Below are 25,180 nucleotides of genomic sequence, written 5' to 3'. Positions count from 1 at the left end.
TATTTTAAATTGAAATTTCAACGTATGTATCTTGAAATTTCAACTCAGTATCTTGAAATTTCAACTTAGTATCTTGAAAATCAACTTATTATATTGAAATTGCAAGAAAAACTAATTCCGTAATTAATACCATGTGGTTTCTAAAAAACTCAAATGCTTTGTTTGATTTTTGCAATCTCAGAAAAGAACCAAGTTCAACATTTGATTTTTAAACTTTGTGCATCACTATCATGCGCGGCAAGCGTAAGGAACAAATTCTTTTACCCCTGGGGCATGATGCTCCAAACGTGGTGACCACAGTCATACTTGCATCTCTACCTCAAAGGTCCAGGGATCCGTGAAGTATCGGTGTAGAATAGGTCTTCAGCAACCCATGCTTGCCGTCAAAAGCAACTATGCTTGTTGCGACAGGCGACTAACGGGATCGGGTGGTCAGGCTCGCTGACTTGATTGATGCATGTCATCGTATCCCAATTGCGTGGATCGATGCTCATGATCGTTGATCACTGAATTGTTTGGTCCAGACTCGATTATTCACAGACCGCCGTCATATAGCTGGAATATTGCTGAGTGCGGCGTTAAACAACAAACAAACAAACAAAGGTTCAGGACCATTGTTTCCAAAAATTAAATCAAAAGTGTACTGAGAAAACAATATTTGAAATGTTGGACTTCCTCATTGATAAAATATCTATGGAATTTGGGGATAAGTCATTTAGGCAAGAAGTAGTCATCCCCATTGGTACCAATTATGCTTCCCTTCTTGCTTGTCGTTACGCATCTAATCTGAAATTTCTGACTGTATATACATGGGGGTTTGGCCAAGAAGTTAAACTTAGACACAGTAGGCATGTACATGACATTTCCAAATTTGACGCTTCATTGACAAAAACATGTATAATGCCATTCGCTATTTTGACTTATACCATATGTTTTCGTGATAAACCATTTGACTTGCCTTTGCACGTGTTTGTGACGGATGCCACGGGTGGGGAAGGATGCTCACCTTTTCGCGAACGCCTGGTATCATCACTATCTGATAGCGATTCATAAACATGTACTCATGCTATATTATGAATAGTACTTTGTTTTAGGAGAAATTTCTTATGATTATCGAAATTTATTTAGTCGTTTGTATTTCGATTAACGTCCTGGGACTGTATTGGACTCTGGCTCATCATAATACTGCTCTTTGTCTTCGATATCCTTCTGACAATCAGTAACAACACGTGTTGCCGGTCACCAAGAAGGGACAATATATATGTCTACTTGACATGGTAACACGAGCTCCATCAACTCCCAAATGATAGCCCTGACTGTCGTTTCCTGAATGGACGTACACAGGTGGTCCAGATGCCACTGTGCGATGATATAGCCCCTGGGCGAGGGTCGCATCACCAGACTGTCCAGTTCAATCAGGTACTGGCATTTCATTTAATGGTAGACACGTGGAGGACATTTCCAAATTTGACACATCGTTAAGAAAAATGGTGTCCGATGCATTTTCCTGTTTTGATTTGAATCATGTGTTCCCGTGTTTGTTTGCAAATAATTGACTTCCTTTGCATGTGTTTGTGACGGAGGCCACCGGTGTAGCAGGATACGATCGCCTTTTGCGAACAACTGTTATCATCGCTACTTAAAGTTGATTTATAGACGCACGCCAATGATATAGTCGGAATCGGACTCTGTTTTGGGCAGATATTTCTGTTGAATATGGAAAGGGTTTTGCCGCATTTATTTATTATCATGGTGAGTGAATCAGTGACATTTGGCAACGAGATTAGCAGTTTCGTTATCCACCGTTTCCAATGCTGAGGCCATACGTATAAGTACAATGTTAAAAGAAACTCATTTTCTGTTGTCGTCAATATAAATAAATTGATATACTATTATTAAAAAACTATTGAAACAAATGTGTCTTAACAATTTACGTCTCCACTATATTTTTTCTATCTAACATTTTGAGGAAATCAAAGCAAAATATTAGAAATTGGAAAAAAATGTACCTACCAAACTGAATTTTAGAGCCAAAAGCCGAAAACTAGCAGAAAAGTCTGGCCTTACATGTATTTTAATTATGCCCGGATGCTATCGCTATATTTAACATTGAGGGGTTTCTAGGTTTGTCAGCACCATACCCTTGCTCGTGGGTTTCACCGAAGTGGTAAACGTCTGAGACCTGCATCACTTAAGGCTTTACTCCCACATTAAGCTGACACGCCGTGATATGACTGGAATACTGTTAGAAGCGGCGTTAAACCCAACTCACTCACTCGCTCACTCACTCACTATTTAACACTGGCCTTAAGCTATAACACATTGCTCAATTCGTATATAATACTGGCCTGGGAGAAGAATAAAATATCTTGGAAAACATAATTATCTGTCGCAAGTACTTACGACCCGTGAAGATGAAGGTTAGAAATGATCTTCAGAAACTCATGTTCGTCTAAAGAGAGTGATCAGGCTCGCTGATGTGGTTGATGCATGTCATCGTATCCCAATTGCGTAGATCAATCCCTGGATTGTCTGGTCCAGACTCGATTATTTACAGACCGCCATCATGTGGCTGGAATTGCTGCGTGCGGCGTAAAACAACAATCTAACAAACAAGTGTGTAGAAATATTTGAAAGTGATCGGCGTGTCTTCAAGACTGGTCAGGGGAGGTGGGGTAACCTTGTTGCCCCATCACACCCACAAAAGTTCGTCTCCTACCATGGGTAAAATGTGCGACGCCTTTTCTAGTTTCCCACTCCGTTGTATTGCTGGGACAAGGTGCTATTCAAACGCGGCGTAACCCTCAACTCACTCACTCACTCAAGACTGGCGTGTACAACACGGAACGACTGGCGACATATGTACCTTGTATATAGCAAAACATCGCTGTCTGTCATTGTCACTGTCACGTGCCACTCAATCAATGGATAACTGTTGCTAATATTACAGACAAAGATCGTCTATTTTCCTCAACAAACAGAAATAATAATCTATAAATAAGGATTTTTGTAAAATCATTGACTGATATATTTCGTTGTGGCGAACCAAATCACTTGTCATATTTTTTAATCAAATTGTATTAAGAAAGAATGAAGATGGTGATGAATAAGGAGCTTAAGTGTTTTGACAACCCGTTCATCCAAAACGGATCTATTTCGATTCAGTGGCGAAATGTTACAAGACGCGCACGTGCAAGGGTTTTTCTTTAAATTTATGTATCTGTAACGAAGATCGTGCATTGTTCGTGACATTGATATGCCAGTCTGCACTTGGCACGTGTCTACGACAATCACAGGCAGCCACTGGGGTTATCCTTCTAAATATACAAGCATAATAACGAGGCATATACACCATCTACTTATAAATCTTGAAGAACTATGTCTGTGACCATGTTAATTTCTGTATAACTGTAAATAATGAGTCCGTCAATCCCGAAACACGTGACGAAGGAGCCCGAGACACCCGTGACGTATTAGGGATGTAAGGAAAGAATGTGTTTTCAAATTTAAAATGTTTGAGATGATAAGTTTCAGCCACTTTGAAGGGATGGTGAGGAGGGGGAGGGGGAGGGGGAATGTACTCACCTCACCTCACCTCACCTCACCTCACCTCACCTTGGTGGTGAGATGACACTCAGGCACTCTTTTCACGGACATCTTGGCACTTGGTGTTAGTACAGCAATCCGTGAAAGTAGGTTTGTGAACTCAATGTGGGGGTCACGAAGGGTGGGTGAAGTGTATTCTATGGTTTTAAGGACGATGTGGTGTCGACTTTTGATACTGCTCATAATTTCTCCTAAAAATATGACCTGTTGAACACATGAAACGACTGTTGAACACATGAAACGAGGCATGCGTCATGTTCTAAGCTTTGTCAGAAATATAAAGAATGTATTAAAATGTAAGATTCACAAGAATTTAATTGCTCATGTCTCAAACATTAATATGAAATATGTAAATGGCGGATGAATCATTTGAGTTTTTCTGTAGCAACAATAAACTTCTCTTGAACTTTTTTTTTCAAAAAGGTGTCTCCATTTAACTTTACATGGCATACTCACTCATATCACCCAAGGCAGAATTCGTCAAACAAAAGGTCATGAATAAACATGGAAGGTTCCACGAGTTTTGATTTATTCTATTCTCAATGTGGCTGTGGGACACTTTCGGTAGTTGTGTCACAACGTATAATGAAGAGCGCGTCCGTGGGGTTGTGGCTACAGCGTCTGCACGGAGAGCTGAAGGTGGAGGGTTCGTTTCCCTGGCCGCGTCATACCAAAAGACGTTAAAATATGGTACTTGTTGTTACCCTGCCTGGTGCACACATTGAGGGGCATAGAACAATACAACCGTCATTAGTCCAGGCTAGCACAATATATATGTGTGTGTGTGTGTGTGTGTGTGTGTGTGTGTGTGTGTGTGTGTGTGTGTGTGTGTGTGTGTGTGTGTGTGTGTGTGTGTGCACGTACATCAAGATACACGGTGAATTCACCGTTGATATAAGTCATCATTCTTAATTCAGTTAACTTTTCAACTGTATATACCAAATATCAGTATGTTTGTTATCATGAGAAAGTCTTTGTATCTATCGTTCATTTAAAGTTAAACAAGCATTATCTCTTCTAGTCAATATCTTCATTTATCATCATAAATACGGTACTAAAAAGTCGAGATTCTATTTTGTTTTCAATTCTAATTGAATCTCAGTGGCAGGGTTCGTCCATGACTCCCATGCGTGGGAAGTGATCACACAAGTCAATCTATAATGACAAAACTTGGTCTTGACCCCACCAATTCGTGACCTGGGGAGGTCAAAGTTGAATAGCATATTTCGAAGTCTCATAATGGGAGCGAAAAATAAGTGGGTGAGTGAGTGGTTGTGTATTGTTTAACGCCGCTTGTGTCAACAGTATTTCGGTTATATCAAGATATATCAGCTTGATGTGGAAGGATAGCCCTACTTAATGCAGATCCTACCATTTTGATGATACACACAGTATTGGTATCCTGCTCACAAACAAAGGATCATAATAAGTCCGATCCTGGGGTTCGAACCTACTTTCATGAATCAATGTAATGCACCATAGTGGTGCCACCAGTCGCTGTTCTACTGGTCGTGCACATCTTGACGAAAGCCAAGGTCACAGATGTCCCCTGAACCATCCGAACTAAAACATATGTCCAGATTTCACTTTCCAGATGTTTTCATAGGTCAAGGTCAAGGTCAAGGTCAAGGTCATGCGATACCTATTTCTCTTCTCACTTGAGTTGAGGTCTAATTTAACCTCTATACTCTAGATACAAAGAAAAATATACTGCAGGGTCCAGAAAATGTACCACCAAATCCCTTCCTCAAAGATTAACAATAATACAATCGAGGAATGATTTTCTTCATGCTTATGGAAAATATGCAAGTGGAATAAATACCATGTGGATTCTCAAAATTTCAAAGGATTAACTTGAATGTTTGTAATCTCAGACAAGAAAGTTCAATTCTGTCAAAACATTTGATTTTTCCACACTATATACTACAATCCAACACTACAAACTTAAGGACACGCTTCATTCCTCGACCATGGGGCATTTTTCAAATGAAGTAGTGACCACAGACATAGTTACATCTCTATCTTCGAAGTTCCGCACATGTTTTTTTTAAAATTATAAGCAAATATCACCTATTGTGTTCTTCCTTCTGATCTGTTTCGTGATGCATATGAACTAGTGTTTCTGCTCGGTTTAGCAAAATCAACACAAGGGGATTTGGACAAGAACTTTAGCTTATGCTTCAAGTATATCAATGATCAAATATCGTTCAAAATAATGATCAAATAGCATTCTGCTGATTTACCCACCTGAATCTGGGAAATCGCCTCCTCGCCACGCTTAGATACACTACTGCCGAGAAGTTCATTCCCCTTACACACATGGGCAACGCATGACGCAACCCGTGTGCAATCCGTTGGTCACTCGAGTGGAACCCGTCTGCCACCTGTAACACATGTGTGCAAAGCGTTTAGATACACAAATATATACACAAAGATACAGACTGACAAAAACTACCCACAAGACAGGAGGGGTGACATCAAATTTCCAACATACAACTTTCCCTTTATGTCGAGAAATATTCCAGAAGCTCCTTCTTTGATGTCCACATTTCAGAACTGTTTTGGTAAAATTGAGCATACTCCTTCTACGATGATTTCAAAGAGTGGTATATCAGTCTTGTCCAAAAAATGTTTGATCGGGGTTACAACATTCAAGACCTTAATAAAGCTTTTAAACAGTTTATGGTAGACATGTAAAGGACATTTTCAAATAAAACGCATCAGTGATAAAATTGGTGTCCGATAAAATTTCCTATTTTTACTTCTACCATTTGTTCCCGTGGTTTTTTTTTATGTAAACAACTGACTTGCCTTTGCATTCGTTTGTGACGGTTGTCACCTTTTTGGCGGGACCATTTCGCAAACACCTGGATCATTACTACTTGGTGATCATTTGTTATAAAGACATGCGTACTATAAAATTGGAACTCACAATGTACTTTTTTCATTATGGAAAGGGTTTGGTCGCGTTTGTTACTATGGATTCCCATTACTAACCTGAGCGTCACTCTCCTCCGGTTGTACGCCCCCATAAGAACAGACCATGATTGATCACAAAACTGATGATGTGACATCCAGTGTCATGTACAAACAATACCTTTTTCTTAAGAGCAATCAATTAAAACTGAACATCAAACAGAGAAATATAATATTAAGTGGATATAAAAGCAATATTTCATAACTTTTTCAAACTCAAAAAAGTGTTCAAGGTGCGCCAACTCATGGGGCCAGCTTAAATTATTTGACAGGTATCAATCTTGTCTGTCACTATGACAACACACACGATGTCAATGTACGTCATCCCTTGTCAGTCACCCTATTTGATGTACGAGGGTATATAATAGGCTGATTAAGACCTGAGCGAGGCCGCTAGGGGGAGCTGTGCAACGTCAAGCACGTCCCACATACACAAGTGAGTAGTTTTTAGAAGTTCAACTGTGCATTCCTCTCACTGACAAACCTAAGTACGGGAAGCAAGGAAGGCGGCCAGCACAGACAAACGGCAGTACTACACACAGGTATGTTTTGCGGGGATTTTAGTGCTGGATTTTATGTAGTGGTTGTATAATTAAAGGGGTGCCTTCGTTACATATTTCTCGGAGGAGCACATGGACATTGACCATCGTTTAGCTTACCCTGATGAGAATCGAACTCACGGGCTGTGCGTATGAAATCAACGCATTACTGTGTTAACGCCATGTTATGATGGCTCAAATGTGTTTCATTTATTAGCGGAGACTCCATTAACTGGACTGTATGTTGCTTCCGTTCAAACCGTTGGATTTACAAATTACAAATTGATATCAAAGGATTTACATATACAATAATTTAAAAAATGTTACCGTTACAACGTAACTGGGCGTGAATCTTGAACGTCGACGCTTATATATAACCAGGATGGATGGTTGCCCCGTTACGCCAACACAATATCTAACGTCTTTGGTAACGTCAGTTGTACATACACAGACAGTTGAGAGGTCAAGTGGAGTCATAATCCATTGTCAAGGTCAACTCACTGTCGTGGTTCAAACCCCTGGAAATTAACCACGTCATGCCGTTGTGAAAAAAGAAGACAAATCCATTCCCTCAACAAACCCCTGGAAATTAGCCACGTCATGCCGTTGTGAAAAAAGAAGACAATCCATTCCCTCAAAGTATTATAATTATATTATAATAGGTTTATTATCCATACTAAGGAGGATATTGGTGAGACTTATTTTGAAACACTTCCACAACCATTTTCATATAAATCAGATTCTGTAAACGTTCCAATCCGGATTTGTTCCAGGACACCCCACAGTCTCGACATTACTTGAACTTTCTGATAACATTCTTTCATATGTTGACAAACATGAATTCTATTGTATGATATTCTGTAATGTCTCTACAGAAATCCTATGGAGTTTGGCATAGAGGAATATCATATAAACTTGAAATTATAGATTATTCGACCATGGTTGAAAAAAATTACATTTCTATTTAACTTCAATAAACAAAATGGTTTTTTTTGCAAATGGTACCCAACCCGCATTTAAATACACTTTAGCTGAAATAACCAAAGGTGCAGTACAAGGTCCCCTTGTATTGTTTGTATTATATATTATATATTGCTAAAATCATAACGATTCAAATGTTGTTGTTTTCCTGCTTGAACTTCTGTGTGGACATCCCCTGTCAAAATAACACCTGGACAAAGCTCTCACAAAAGTATACCCCAAAACTGAATAATTTTAAATTCTACCCAAACCTATGCGTGAATGACTAATGTGTACATACTTATAAGAATGTAGAGTCCGTGTACCATTTAATTACGTTCTGTGCTGTTCTTTCCTTTACTGAAGAAACCTTTAATCTTAACCTCACTTACCTCTGAAACTTGTCATGTACTTGGTTTGTGAAATTAAATCTGGACAAAACAGCATACATATGATTTAGTCTTTCAGACATATACACTCCCCTTGTCTCGAACGCCTGGTGTCATCACTATATAATAGAGTAAACTATGTTTATAACGAACATGCTTATAACGAACTGACAGATATACGGACATATTTTTATCACGGCCATTTGCTGTACATATGCTTATCACGAACTACTGTTATGTCGAACTAATAAAAAATATATAATACAGTAAACTACGTTTATAACGAACATGCTTATAACGAACTGACGGATATCCGCACATATTTTATCCCGGCCATTTGCTGTACATATGCTTATAACGAACTACTGTTATATCGAACTAATATTAGTGGTCCATTTGAGTTCGTTATAACCGTAGTATACCGTAGTATACCGTAGTTACACAAATAAGAGCTACAAAAAATATGTCCACTGTCATTAGAGAGTCCAACACCGACTCTGACATGAGCGTGTGATTATGAATCACTATCAAACAGGGATGATACTAGGTGTTCCCGAAGAAATGGCCTGTCATCTGTTTCGTGATCAATCATGGTCTGTTCTTCTGTGGGCGTACAACCGGAGTAGGGTGACGCCGAGGATAGTACTGGGTTCTATATCAATAAAAGCAATAAGGGGCGGTCGGGTAGCCTAGTAGTTAAAGCGTTCGCTCGTCACGCTGAAGACTCGGGTTGGATCCCCGACATGGGTACAATGTGTGAAGTCCATTTCTGTTGTCCCCCGCCGTGATATTGCTGGAATATTGCTAAAAGCGGCGTAAAACCAAATTCACTCACTCACTAATAAAAGCAATAAAAACTTTCCATATACAAAAGAGTACATTGTAAGTTCCGACTTAAAAGTAAACATGTCTTTATGACAAGTAATAATCAAGTAATAATGATGACACGTATATGTGAAATGGTCAGCATATCCTACCCCAACGGTGGCAACAGTCAAAAACCATGCAAAGGAAATGCATGAGCTCACCTTATGAAAACGCGGGAACATGATATGGTAAAAGTCAAATAAGGAATTACATTGAATGTCATTTTCGTCACCGATGCGTAAAATTTGGACTTGTCACTTATCCTAATAAAAGCATATTTGACATTGTTTTCAAACACAATAAGGGCTGTTCACGTAATATATATTTTTAATCGTTTATAGAAAAATATGTGCACGAACAATACTGGTTCTTTGAACAGCTTCATGTCTGATTCTCGTATATGTCACCTAGTAATGAAATGTTGTGCTGACATTTATGTGCCGCGTTGTTTCCTGGTGGAGAATGTCTGACGTCTGTGATTGGTATGTTTCCGTTGTTGAAAGACAGAGTTATATATGGGTTCCCTGAAAGTGAATAAATATTATCAGAACCATAAAACTGGTTACTATATATGGATATGAATGTATCACTCTGTCGTTTACGTGTTCATGACAACTAATCACAACAGTTGTAAACAAAACGTATTTATTACCTCATAAAAACGTGTTTTGACAGTTCCACAGATACAAGAACTAATACTTAACGTCGGTTACAATATAACATTGGTTATTTAGAGCTATTCTGACAAAGCAGGTTAAGAGAGAAAACTAGAACAACTGAAATGAGCAGATGTACATAGGAAATTGAAACAAGGTTTCAGTAAATGCTTACAGTAAAATAGTAAAAAATAGAATAATAAAAAGCGGAGAATCATTACATACATACATACATACATACATACATACATACATACATACATACATACTCACTCACAGAACGTCGCGCTTATGATTATGGCACTTTAGCCTTAGTCTGAGGTCGCTACAAGGTTTCAGAGCGGTCGCAAAACCCATTCGGTCGCAACCAGTCTTTTGAACATGCACAAAACACTGGCTGCGAAAGCTTTGGTCGCTCAGAGGTTTCATTGGTCTCCTAGAGGTCCCCGGGGTGTTATTTTAATCGCAGATTGGTTTCCACTGTGCGGCGATCGGTTTCGTCTACACAAAGGTGTTGACTCTTTGCAACCTTGTGTCGACCTATCGGTGATTGATCAGTGATGAGGCGGTGATCGACCGGCGCTTCATTGGTGACTGGTTGTCGATCGGTTTCAAAGTGGTTTCCAAGCGTGTGTCGATCATTCGCCGTTGGGTTTGCAACATGTCACCGTCTATAAAAAGACCTGTCTGTACATTACAACATAATTTTGTCATATATAATCAGAGAGTTCACATCAAGTATTTCCATTCATCACTATGGTCCGTAAAGGCAGGAAAACAAAAGAACCAGAAACTGTAGAAGATACAATCGAGACAACTGCTGTGGTGCGCAGGTCTGCTACCATTGAGTCAGATCCAACAATATCACAACAAAAGCAGAGGCGGATACCTGATAAGGAGGAAGAGCCAGAGATGTCAATGTTGACAGGCTCCATTCTGAGGAAGCCCACGAAATGACCACGACTTTCTCTCTCCAACTCTATCAAACTCTCATAGTCTCCTAGCTGTGGCCAATACTGATTTCGCCTTGTCCTGATCATTCTTCTGTACATCATCATGGCAGCAACTGCAGCATTTTTATTTATCCCTTGCAGGCTGAGCATCTGCAACTGTTCTGCTGTTAACATCTTGATAACTTGCAAAGAAATGATTTGATTCAGAAAATCACCCTTTTTATATGCATTATGTTTTGATCGGTGATCGATCGACAACTAGTCACCGACCAGTCTCCGTTCAGTTGCAACAAGTCACCGAAGATTCGCTGACTGGTCACCGATTGGTCTCAACCAGTTGCAAACATTTCGCCGTATCTGCGGTGAACAGATGCCGATCAATCACTGACAAGTTGGAAAACCTATCGCTGATTGATCGGCGATCACACGCTAATTCCAAATATGGGCAGAAGTACTTGCACCGGCCTCAGCGATCGCCAGTCGGTCGCTAAGGAATTCAGTCGGTTGCATCGCGGTCGCATTGTCTGCGTGACTGTAGCTTTACATGGCGACGTGCATGCACGTGTGTGTGTTCCTGCTTGTTCTAGTCCAGACTAATGCTGATTTTATAGTGCTAGCAAAATGAGATACCATGCCGCAGTTAAACATGAATACCCTACTCAAACACAGTGTACTGACTCCGAGCCGACCAGTCCTTGTTTTGTCCCTTAATGCCGAGTGCCAGGCAGGGTAACAACAAGTACATTTTACGTCTTATAGTATGACGCGGCCGGGGATCGAGCCCCCGACTTTCCGTGGTCCATTAAAAGAGTATAATGTTGGTTAGTAAGATGTAAATACTCCAAGTTGGATAACCGCGCGCATCATAACAAGCCATTTTTTTACAACCATATATTTTCTGGAATGACATAACATGATGGTAAAACTATGATTGATCAGCAAAATGTGTGTTTCTGCAAAAATTGGTTAAAATGCACATGCCGACGTACGCAAGCTACTGGTATATTCTGGACGCCACTACTTAGATCTGACTGTCAATTGCCTAGCAAAAGAAGTATTCCTTTGGAAACTGGATTTGCCCAAGAAAATTAGAAATGTTATCAAAACAATGATGATGACGTCACCGAAAAACTGCAAACTTAAGGTAAAAAAAAAACTAAACTGAAGGGCAAAAGAAAGTATACACTTGAAAATTTGAATTGCACAAATCACAGGAACGTTAAGGCTGCAAAGGTTCACCGAAACATTGCAAACTTAAGGTCCAAAACACCAACCTTGACACCTGTATCAAATACATTATGATTTCTTGTTTGTTTCATTTTAAGCCACCATCAAAGTGCTCGGCAAAGTATATCAATGTGATTTCATTACTTAACGACATCAGCAGACAAACTGTTACATATAAATTGCATTTTGTGGTGAATAATGCAAGGAATGTGTTTTACTATTTATTAGTTTATTACTAGATTTTGTTATAAATATGACATCTGGCATTGATGGAAGATAAAAGCTAAAATCCTCATTTGAAATATTTAATAAACAGAACCATAAACAATTATCAAACTATTTTTGTACTCGGTGCATCAATAAATCAAAGCACATTCATGTTTTATGACACATTCTCTCCCTCAGACAGGTATTCTCTGGAGACAAATGAATCGGTTTGAGTTTCTGAAAGACTGCACTGGATCAACCGGTCATGACAACGTTCAGTGACAGAAATCCCCGTGATGAATGTACTATCAAAGAAACTGAGACGTGATGGCCGACTTGACATATCATCAAAACTAAAGAATTAACTGATAGAAATCACAAAACATTCACAGATTAAATCTTTATTATTAATACATAAATACGCGGTGGCTTAGACTTATTACTTCTGACATTGTTTGTCTCACTTCTGGACAAATTATCTTAAAATAATAACAATTAATCATTTACGAATTTTGTCATGATTTATTAAATATCATGTATCAAAATATATTGAAATTGATGGAAACCCTCTGCATTTTCTTTCGCAATTAAACCGCTCTGGTTAAAACGAAACAGAAAAAGGAATTTTAAATAAACCTCATTTGACATTAATTGTCTGTCTTGGAGTGATTATAAGCTAAATTCCATTGACATTATATGACATAAGATTACCAATCAATCATGGGTTTAATGTTCCTACCCTACAAGCCTGACACTGAGTGTACACGCTGACAAGCCGACCTATAAATCACACACAGAAGGCACGGAGCTCACGCTTCTGTCTTGTCATCTTGGGAGTTGCGAGACAGAGCAGTATTTAGTCAGTTGCGGTTGTCAGATGTATATTTTATTATATACAAGTATGTTGATTTGATTTGATATGTTGATTCGTTAAGTAATTGTAAATGCGAGTGTTCTATATCACTTTGCACATTAAAATGTCGTTTTGTGAGTGATGTATATCGAATAAATGTTCAACCGCGTGAAGTGAAGGTTATTGGGTTATTTATTTTCGAGTATTCTTTCGGGTTTTTTTTTTGTTGTTTTTTTTGGTTTAGCTTCTTTATGTTAGTTGTTGGTTAGTTATGTTTCTGTTTTGTTTGATTTGGTTTTGATGCTTGGATAATGTTTGTTTTTGTTTCTTCTTTGGTTTATTTTGTTTTTTCTTTCTTGTTTTGTTGTTGTTTTGGGGGATTAGATGACAGTACGACTCTAGTAAGCAAACCGCACTTTGGGTGTTCATTTTGAACATTAAATTGGTTCAATTAAAAGTATACAATTATGTAAATATGTTGCTATCCACTTTGCATTCCTAAATTGCGGGGAAAACTTTCCCTGATATATCTAATGTATCTCAAAGAGGTTATGCTGTCTTATTAATATATATATATATATATATATATATGTGTGTGTGTGTGTGTGTGTGTGTGTGTGTGTGTGTGTGTGTGTGTGTGTGTGTGTGTTGAAAATACAAAATAAAAATGTAATCAAAGTAATCAATAAATATATTTATGTATAGTATGACCTTGAAAAGAAAGAAAAAATATTTGAGAAGCTATGAAAGGTAAATGTTTGTCCGTGTATCTTCCAGGATGCAGGCATCAGTGTGGACCGGATGTGCCGTAGGCATGGTCTTGGCTGTGACCTTGACGTTGACCTCAGCACAACCGAAAGGTGAGTCGAGTATGGGAACACCATACATGATAGTACTGCGTATAACAGTAATAACATCAAATAGGAAGACAGTGGGACGCTGATCTCCTGCAGGCTCTAAGAAGATCAAATTCCGTAGAAGGTTGGCGGTGGCATCTGTGATGACACGCTGATCTAGAGGGGTACACATTCCTCTAAGTTGTGAAGCACACTGATCATGTTGAAGTATCCAAAACATATAACTTGATCGTTTGGTGAACTGTTTTCAACAAGCAAACAAGAAGGCCATGGTCATCTTCCTGAGGCAAGGGAGTTAAATGACTAGAAATGTCCAGCTTCAACCCTAGCCAAACAAGGTTGGCATTTCTAAGTTATATGGTTACAGGCCTAACGGTATATGCATAGCCCAAACAAAAATCGCGTAACGAAATTGACATCCGGTTTAAGCAACATGGCGACTGCCAGGCAGATTTCGGTCGATTGCAGCATTTGCAAAGGATATGAACCATCAAAAGGGCGTCGAAAGATAATTTTCACGAACATTGACGAAACGAGGCATTCGAATGCTCTTCATAAAACGTAGATAATATAACGTCAGTGCATTGGAGGTTTTTATATTCGTATCTCTGAAAATAAGGAATTTGTTCCAAACGAAAAGTGACGAACTCAAAAACCCACAGAACAATGACAGCAGACACTCGCTAAACTAGTTAGCATTTCCGGTCCTACCGGAAGTTAACGTCATGGGCCTATTAAAGCTGACTCGGCTTTGAAAGATATCGATTCAAAATGTAAAAACTGAACAAAGGAAATTCTTGAATGTCTGATACTGTATGGCAGTACGTACCACGAGCAATGGCAAGTCCCTTCTGTTTCAACTGATTGCACCATTGAAGCGAGAGACAGACGATGAGTTTGACGGAAACAGTCCTTCGGAATAACCCGTGTTAACCTTTAAGAGGGTGCATGATTAGAAAGTTGATTCCGACTGTCATTTTCGCGATCTGGTAAGCAACGTTCTGATCGACTGGCTGAAAGGAAGTTGTGACGTGACCCCAAATGTGCTCAGATGTTTGCTCAGCGGGTAGCGAGAACTAGATTTTCACCTTAACAAGATTGTACCGAAGCCTTTTAGGGCCACTTGTGTACATATTGTACATAAGATGCTATGTTGAAATTTCAAGTTACACACTAAGTTGAAATTCCAAGATATTGATCCTCAAATTTCAAGATACCAACTTGGAATTTCAAGATATTAACTTGAAATTTCAACTTATTATCTTGAAATTTCAAAATACCATCCAGAAATATTAAGTTAGTATCTTGATTTTTTTAAGTTGGCATCTTGACATTTCAAGTAAAAAAAAGAGAAAAACAAATGGTCCTTAAAGGCTTCCGTAGGATTGGCCAATGCATCATCATGGGTTTAACTTATGCTTTTATATTTCACTGAGAGACACAGAGGCGCAGTGCAAGCTCTAGGCTTCACAATTTCATCGGTCGATTAATTGCTTTTCAATGTGTAATGGCATATTCCCATGGCAAATGCATGTTCATTTAATGCAGAATGCCAAGTCGTGAGCGAACATCGTGATGTTGATGACATCGTGAATACATGTGGCTGATTAATAACCCCCCGGGAAGATGCATCACTCTATACGTGATTGTCAAGTCAACCAGGCAACAAATCTCATGACATTTGAAACGATCAATCCATGACAAATCCATGACAACCTTTTTGTACATATTATTTTAAGCTGTCGGCTGATGCATCTGAAGGTTACACGGAGCGTGTTAATGATTTGTCGTGTGAAGTGATCGTCAACTTATTATTTCAGAAAATGAATGAGCATACAGAAATAATTAATGATGGGACATAAATAAGCCTCCATTGTCTATTGTGGAAGTGTGGAGTATATAACCTGTATGTGTGTCAGTGACAAGTTACAAAACTGTACAGGGCTAATATGTACACGTGTCAATGTAAGAGTCATCAATATAAGTACAGACTATGCATGACTGCACGTGTCAATGTAAAGGATATCACTATAACTACAGATTATATATGACTATACACATGTCAATGTAAAGGATATCACTATAACTACAGATTATATATGACTATACACGTGTCAATGTAAAGGATATCACTATAACTACAGATTATATATGACTATACACGTGTCAATGTAAAGGTTATCACTATAACTACAGATTATATATGACTATACACGTATCAATGTAAGAGTCATCAATATAAGTACAGACTATGTATGGCTGTACACGTGTCAATGTAAGAGTCATCAATTTAAGTACAGACTGGGTATGGCTGTACACGTGTCAATGTGAAAGTCACCAACATAGGTATAGACTATGCAAGATTGTACACGTGTCAATGTGAGAATCATCAATATAAGTACAGACTATGTATGACTGTACACGTGTCAATGTAAAATACATTAATATAAGTACAGACTGTGCATGACTGTGCACGTGTCAATGTAAGAGTCATCAATATATGTAGAGGTTATGTATGACTGTAGACGTGGCAATGTAAGAGTCATCAATATAAGTACAGACTGTGCATGACTATGCACGTGTGAATGTACAATACATTGATATAAGTACATACTATGTATGACTGTAAACGTGTCAATGTAAGAGTTATCAATATATGTACAGTTTATGTATGACTGTGGACGTGTCAATGTAAAATACATTAATATAAGTATATACTATGTATGACTGTACACGTGTCAATGTAGGAGTCATCAATATTAGTACATACTATGTATGACTGTACACGTGTTAATGTAAGATTCATCAAAATAAGTACAGACTGTATGAGTGTACACGTGTCAACGTAAGAGTCATCAATAAAGGTACAGACTATGTACGACTGTACACGTGTTAATGTAAGATTCATCAATATAAGTACAGACTGGGTATGGCTGTACACGTGTCAATGTAAGAGTCATCAATATATGTAGAGGTTATGTATGACTGTACACGTGTCAATGTAAGAGTCATCAATATAAGCACAGACTATGCATGGCTGTACACGTGTCAATGCGAAAGTCATCAACATAGGTATAGACTATGCATGACTTTACACGTGTCAATTTGAGAGTCATCAATATAAGTACAGACTGTGCATGACTGTGCACGTGTCAATGTAAAATACGTTAATATAAGTACAGACTGTGCCTGACTGTGCACGTGTCAATGTACAATACATTATTATAAGTACATACTATGTATGACTGTAAACGTGTCAATGTAAGAGTTATCAATATAAGTACATACTATGTACGACTGTACACCTGTTAATGTAAGAGTCATCAATAAAGGTACAGACTATGCATGACTGTACACGTATCAATGTAAGAGCCATCAATATAAGTACAGACTATGTATGACTGTACACGTGTCAATGTAAGAGCCATCAATATAAGTACAGACTATGCATGACTGTACACGTATCAATGTAAGAGTCATCAATATAAGTACAGACTATGCATGACTGTACACGTGGCAATGTAAGAGTCATCAATGTAAGTACAGACTATGCATGACTGTACACGTGTCAATGTAAGAGTCATCAATATAAGTACAGACTATGCATGACTGTACACGTGGCAATGTAAGAGTCATCAATATAAGTACAGACTATGCATGACTGTACACGTATCAATGTAAGAGCCATCAATATAAGTACAGACTATGCATGACTGTACACGTGGCAATGTAAGAGCCATCAATATAAGTACAGACTATGTATGACTGTACACGTGTCAATGTAAGAGCCATCAATATAAGTACAGACTATGCATGACTGTACACGTATCAATGTAAGAGTCATCAATATAAGTACAGACTATGCATGACTGTACACGTGGCAATGTAAGAGTCATCAATGTAAGTACAGACTATGCATGACTGTACACGTGGCAATGTAAGAGTCATCAATGTAAGTACAGACTATGCATGACTGTACACGTGGCAATGTAAGAGTCATCAATATAAGTACGGACTTATTTATTTATTTTTTCATTTTCAGATACTGGAGTAATCTAGACTTGCTCACAATTGTAGACTTGCATGGGCTGCATAGGATATATTTGCTTCAGGGTCTGTATGGCAGACTATTGAACACAGTGTGTAGTTTGTATTACAAGTTAATAGTTAGGATTATGGCATATTGGTGTACGTCACAGATCCATGGCTTCTTGTTATTTCTTCAAGCAGGCTGTTATTTCGAGCAAGTGGCCGGCAACAACACCGTCTACCTTGACACCTACTCCGGTAGCATCATGCCATGTGCTAGCGGCACCGTCTTCAACGTTAAGACATGCACATGTGTGCATGGAGAAAACAAATTTAAATGTGAGTAACGTGTCTCTTCCTGTAAATAACATTCACTTTTATTCTGGAATGTGAATTGCTGTGAAGATCCGGGGTAGAATATGTCTTCTGAAAACCCATGCTTGTCGTAAAAGGTGACTATGCTTGTCGTAAGAGGCGACTAACGGGATCGGGTGGTCAGCCTTGCTGACTTGGTTTATACATGTCATCATATCCCAACTGCGTGGATCGATGCTCATGATGTCAATCACTGGATTGTGTGGTCCATACTCCATTATTTACAGACCCCCGTCATATAGCTGGAATGATGCTGGATGTGCCGTTAAACAACAACAAACAAACAAACAAACAAACATATCTAATATGTGACATTATCTTCACGGAAAATATGATTGGAGTGACGGTTTCAATGTATATGTATAAATATATATTGTTAGGCAAAATTCATAGCATGGCTACAAGCCAGTCTGTATGGTTTGCCGATCAGGATCGAAAAAATATATGACAAGACATTTTTTCAGTATAAACTTCAATGATATTCTCACAAAAACAGTTGATACCAGAATTATCTCCTCCCCGACGAGATTCTGCACCAACAATAAAGACATGATATGTTATGTCAAGTTCTTCATTATATCATGATGCAACATCTTGTATCGATCCTTTACCGTTGTCAAACAAAAGCGATGTAACTGACTAACCACCTCCTAACAATGCCAATTAAACAGTTCTGCAGTAACAAATTATTTAAAGACGTAGTTTAACCACTAGGGTGCAGACCACGATTCGCAATGGATTTTAACTCTAAAACCGTCAAGAACAAGGTGATACGCTATAACATTGGCGGTGGCGAGACGCTGGATCTGTACAAGGGATTTGCGCACTTCACTGAAGATTCCTCGGCCATCTTCTGGACCTTCAAAGACAGGCCCTTTGACCCCAATCTTCAGGTTCAGATGAGATTTAAGGATGATCCTACATCCAAGGCAAAGAAACAGGTATGACCAGTGCCTATATCTGCGCCCAGAATGGCACATCGAAAAAGGTTCAGCACCACAATTAATTTCGCTTATTCCGAACTTCCATGTAAACTACTACAATAAGTTAAGGGTCATCCGATTCTTTTACATAACTATAGCTAATCTATCATGCCATGACATATTAACTATAATAATATGAAAGAATCGGTGGTCCCGACTTGTTTTAGTAGAGCATCTTTTGGAAATAACCTGTGAAGATCCGGGTTAAAATAGGTCTTCAGCAACCCATGCTTGTCCATAGAGGCGACTAACGGGATCGGGTGGTCAGGTTCGCTGACTTGGTTGATGCATGTCATTGTATCCCAATTGCGTGGATCGATGCTCATGATGTCAATCACTTGATTGTCTGGTCCACACTCTATTATATACAGACCGCCGTCATATGGCTGGACTATTGCGGCGTTAAACTACAAACAACCAACAAAACAAAACTTTATGCTGATTCACAGCTGTCTCTGTATTCACGCACTGCTAACTTGACACGCGCGCAGTTTCCTGATCCGCGCGGCATTGAGGGCCTAAAACAAGGGCTGGTCGGCTCGGAGTCAGCATACTGTGTCTGAGTGGGGTATTCATGTTAAACTGCGACATGGTACCTCAATGGGCTAGCACTATAAAACCGGCATTAGTCCGGACTAGTACAAGCAGTCACACAAACACTCGCGCCTGCATGTACGTCGCTATATGAGTGCAATAATCTTGAAAGCGACGTTAAACCCCATTTCACCTGACATTACCGGGATTATAACAACGTGATCAAAACAATGATGTTAATTGCTAGCAAAATGGATATTTCCTGATCATGAAATGCGCACTTTGCAAGTTTTGTCATCGCTGTAAGTATTATTCCTTATCGCCAGAGTGGCTTGTTTTCACTTTAAAATTAAAATTTAACGTCTCATCGGCATTATTTCAGCCATAAACAGACGAAAACAAGTTCATATATACACAATTCACCTTATTATTAAAGCACACTTGCTGCAGTTACCTTCGTTATGTAATATTTATTTATTCAATCGCGATATTTTGTGTATATATTGCAAGTGGTATAGGTTGTGCCTTTACACGTTTAGGTTTTGCTCACCAACTGTGACGCCAAAGACCCTCCCGGTAAACCCTCACTGCTCGTCTTTTTGGACAAGACACAATTGAATCACGCGAAGAAAAACCTCGTGAGAGTTCGCGCGAGAACTTACAATATGTCTCAAGGCGTGGAGGTAGTGGTGCCGTTCAAGGTAAGACAACGTACTTAACCCAGGTGTGATAAGCATGTCCAGTGGTATAGTCCTACTTTCATGTGAGAGATGTACAAACTAGACTGAACCAAGTTCATGGTACCAAACGAAGCGCCCCGTAGAGTTCCAGTGTCGAGAATAGAACCCGGGCCTGCAACAGGACAGGCAACCACTAAGCTGCCCCACCCACCTTGTTCATCATGAATATTGGTGTATTAAATAGAGAAAGATATCGTGAATATATTGTTTTCGAAGCAGAGATTCGTCATGATTAACTATACCGTCCTCGTGGGTTTTACCAAGGTTAATATCTAAGAGATCCATCTGTTCGTGCCTTCCTCCATCGAGTTGCCATGCGCGGTGTGAATTACATACTGTAAGAGTCAGTCGGTGAGTGAGTGAGTGAGTGAGTTGGGTGTACCGCCGCTTTGAACAGTATTCCAGTTATACCACGGCTGTCAGCTTATTGTGGGAGGAAAGTCAGAAATGATGCAGGTCTTAGGCTTTAACAACGTTGGTGAAACCCACGAGGATGGTGCTGACAAACCTAGAAACATAATCGGTACGAACCGGGATTCGAACCCAGGATCATAAATTCCTGGCGTGCCCAAGGGACGCAACTCTGCAAAGCGAATTGCGGCGCCTAAGGCGACTGAGTCATCCGTGCCACCGTGCTACTGCTAGAAGTGACCCACCCCACACGTGGAGATTTCACCCGCCATCGACTGTTGTAATGTATACTTTTCAAGTTTTGATAGGGCTAGTCAGCTCTGTCATTCTATTCATTTACACACTTGGCATATGAAATGAGTAATGTGTATCATGGAAAGATAAATATATATCCCTGTCAAAAGTAGAGCAGTATATGATTGTCATCGTTGTTGATGTTGACAGTCGGGGGAGTTCAACACACTGGTCGTCTTAAAGGCAATGGACACACTGAGCGTCCGGATAGACTACGAGCATGGCGGTCGTACCATCAACAGTAACGGCCTCGTCGGTAAGTCCCTGTCATTTGATATAGAACTGTCAATCATGAAATTAATGCGAAAATGCTAGTGTCCCTTGCTCGCATTAGGAAAGTGACATAATGCAATCCAACTGCTAGCACCCCATGCTGTAACTTTGAATTTTAACTCCACAGTCTTGGTGTTATCGTTTGCTAATTAGTGTTTAAAGTTCAAAGGTATGACTATTCGTATTAATTTGATTTTTGGTTCTCTGTTAGTATTGTGTCTAATGATCATGGATGTCCAAATGCAGATATATGACGGTGATTTCGGGCTCTCTCTACGGTCAGCTTCCGACGTCCCCAGAAGGTCCTTGAATTAGTCTCTCGTGTGGATGTGACAATATGTTTGTAAATTAGGTCAGATGGGTCAAGGTAATAGATGACGGAAGGCGAGTAAAGTGGTATCTGAATGATCTCATGCACATTTGCTGGGAATGCATTTTGTCAACTCCTACTATCTATTTCAATATTTCGCAAAAGCATTGCCACATCTTTGGAAATTAATAACTGGTTTAATATACTGTACCCACATGGAAGTCAGTAGTAACCAGAAGTAACCAGTCCAGTCAATCTTTATTTCTTAAGACTGAGACGACCATAGGCCACAGTACATGTATACAAACTAGCTTCGGGTACAATATAAATTATCATACCTCCATGTCAGAATAATGACATCAGATTTCTCCCCGTGATCTTGATGACATACTATTTATCCCGCCTCGGAGGGACAGAAATTTCGCAGCGGGTAAAAAAATCCCTTATACCCCGCCACGAGCAAGTGGATTTCTTAGAGGCAGAATACATCTCTCACATCCCGCTTCGATGCAAAAGGCCTCTCGCATTTTCCGAATCAATGAAAGTCACGTGACATAGCACGTGTGGACTGTTTACTTATGCAAACCTAAGCACGATATTTCATCGCTTGATGGAATACATGGCTCATTGCGGTATGTCACGGCTACTCGTAAGGATACACGTTAACTTATTTATGATAGTTTCTGGAATGTTTTGGAAGTGGAATTACCCCTACCTCCATTCACATTTGGTTAGGAAAGAACCCATTTGTTTGGACGAAGTCCCTTGACCCAACCTAGGTCGTATGGATACTGATTATGCATAATCTAAAACAGGAAATGATGTAAACAGTATCACAATAGAATATAGAGAATATAATGATACCACGATAATATAGAGTTGCCGACCTTGAGTCGCTAATGACAGGTACTTTGTTTAGCGAACTCAGTAAAGAAAATCAACATCGATCAATTCTAATAGACATGTCGTAAAAGTTGAACAAAGAAGAAAGATTTTGTTTATGAAATATTTAATAGAGTACTAAGCGTTCGCCATTACGATACATTATCAATTTGAATTAACTACCGTGTGAAATCAATCCTAAATCGCTCTGGCATATCTACATGTTGATCAGTCCAAACCAGTCCAGCCCCAAACATTCATTTATGAAAAGATATTTTTTTATTATATGGGAGAGCGAGTTGGGTTTAATGCCGCTTTTGAACAGTATTCCAGTTATATCACGGCGTGTCTTCTTAATGTGGAAGGATAGCCTTAAGTGATGCAGGCCTCAGACGTTTACCACATTACTCATTCTCCCGAGCACGGGTGTGGTACTGACAAACCTAGAAACGATTATATATATTTCAGCTAAAGCTACAAATCCAGATATGTTTTATTTAAATGTATTAGCCTGAATAATTATTTTTAAGACCAACACCTTTCAACAATGTAATGTTCGTGGAAGGCAATTTGTTTTTTTAAGTCTGAAGCATAAATTTTTTTTCCAAAAAATTCGGCGACGTCTTTTTTACGATAAATTGGGTTTTAACATCATAATTAATGCACTGATCGCAGCGTGCGTGCATGCGTGTACCATCCCGGACAAATAGGCCTTCATAGTGCTGGACCAATGCGATACATGCTGCAGTTTTATGAGTACCCCACTCAGAAACAGTATACTGCCACCCGACCAGTCCTTGTTTTATGCCCTAAATGCCGAGCGTATCAGGGTAATAACAAATACACTTTTTTAGCGTATTTTGGTATGACGCGGCCGACCTTGCTCTATCCACTTGACCACGGAGACACGTACAAGTCATGGTTGTCCACGTATTCCGGGACTGATAAAGTCCCCAGTGATTCATGCTGGTTGTAAGTGTGTTTGTATTTTTGTTTGTTTGTTTGTTTGTTTGTCGTTTAAACGCCGCACTCAGCAATATTCCAGCTGTATGATGGCGGTCTGTAAATAATTGAGTCTGGACCAGACGATCCAGTGATTGACAGCATAATCATCGATCCACGCAATTGGGATACGATGACATACATCAACGAAATTAACGAGTCGACCACCCGGTCCCGTTAGTCGCCTTTTACGTCAAGCATGGGCTGCTGAAGACCTCTTCTGATCCGGATCTTCTTGTAAGAGCCGACTGAAATGGCGGACCGTGTGGTCAAGCTCCATGGTACGACTGATTTCGCGTCATCGTATCCCAAGGTCGTGAATCGTTCCTGGGGTTCATGTCCGGATTGGCTGTTCCTGGCACCATTACTTATATGCCGCTATGACATAGCTTAATTACTGTCGATTGCGTCGTAAAGTAGAGTTCATTGTCACTTTTTATTTTCTCATCTAATTTGTGATAACTTTACATTGAAGGTGACTTGGTGAAGAGCAATAGCGCCCTGCGCCTTGGGTCTTGTCCAATGCAGAACAATGGATTCGTCGGTGTGTTGGACTGGGTACGTTCCTCGGAATATTTGGCCTCCTCGATTATCCAGAATGTCACATATTCATTCTATAATGGAGACATATTGAACTTGGTAATCCAGGACTAATATATGGAACATTGATGCATCAACATTATGAATTATTAATTACAATCTCTGAGGACTTCCCATTAGGGGGCACGTCAGAACGACCTTTCATCCGACCAATCAGAGCGTCGCTTACCAGATCATGAAAGTGACATTCGGAATGTGAATTCTGATAATGCAACCTTGAAACCTTTAACACGGGATATTCTGAACGATTGTTACGGGCTTAACGACTGAATCTATACAATCTAGACCATCTAATAGCCATTCCAGAATGTTCTTTTGTTCAGGTTTTCAAATTTGTAATCTAGAATTTGTCAAAATATGTTTTGAAGTCGCCAATTTGAAATTAGTGCCGTAAAGCACGAGAAAGCTGCCTTCTGATTGGCTAATGTCGACTTCTTGTCTTTCTATCGGTCGGTCAAAGTTCGCGCAAGGTCGGTCTGACGTGACCCGTAATGGGATGTCCTCCGACCTTGTTCAGCGGTAGCGAGAACTAATATCTGATTTTAATGATATTGTATTAATTATCAACGGCAATTGATCTAGCTTGATTACCGCCTTCAAATGTTGTTGTTTTCTGTTTTACAGTTCGATTACTATCCCTGCTGGCCAAAAGTTTAA

At 39.4% G+C, this 25,180-nt stretch overlaps 1 protein-coding gene across 1 annotated transcript; it reads left to right on the top strand.

The window, feature by feature from the left end:
- The first annotated feature begins 14,011 nt into the window (after positions 1 to 14,011).
- On the top strand, positions 14,012 to 25,180 carry LOC139464794 (uncharacterized). The gene is made up of 7 exons (XM_071246302.1): positions 14,012 to 14,093; positions 18,318 to 18,458; positions 19,209 to 19,435; positions 20,551 to 20,712; positions 21,607 to 21,712; positions 24,399 to 24,481; positions 25,148 to 25,180. Exons 1-7 carry the CDS (start codon positions 14,012 to 14,014, stop codon positions 25,178 to 25,180), a joined length of 834 nt encoding a protein of 277 aa, XP_071102403.1.

This window comes from Haliotis cracherodii, unplaced genomic scaffold (genome assembly GCF_022045235.1).
Source record: "Haliotis cracherodii isolate W230 unplaced genomic scaffold, xgHalCrac1.p SCAF_17, whole genome shotgun sequence".
NCBI lineage: Eukaryota > Metazoa > Mollusca > Gastropoda > Lepetellida > Haliotidae > Haliotis > Haliotis cracherodii.
This window is presented reverse-complemented; position numbering and strand designations above follow the sequence as displayed.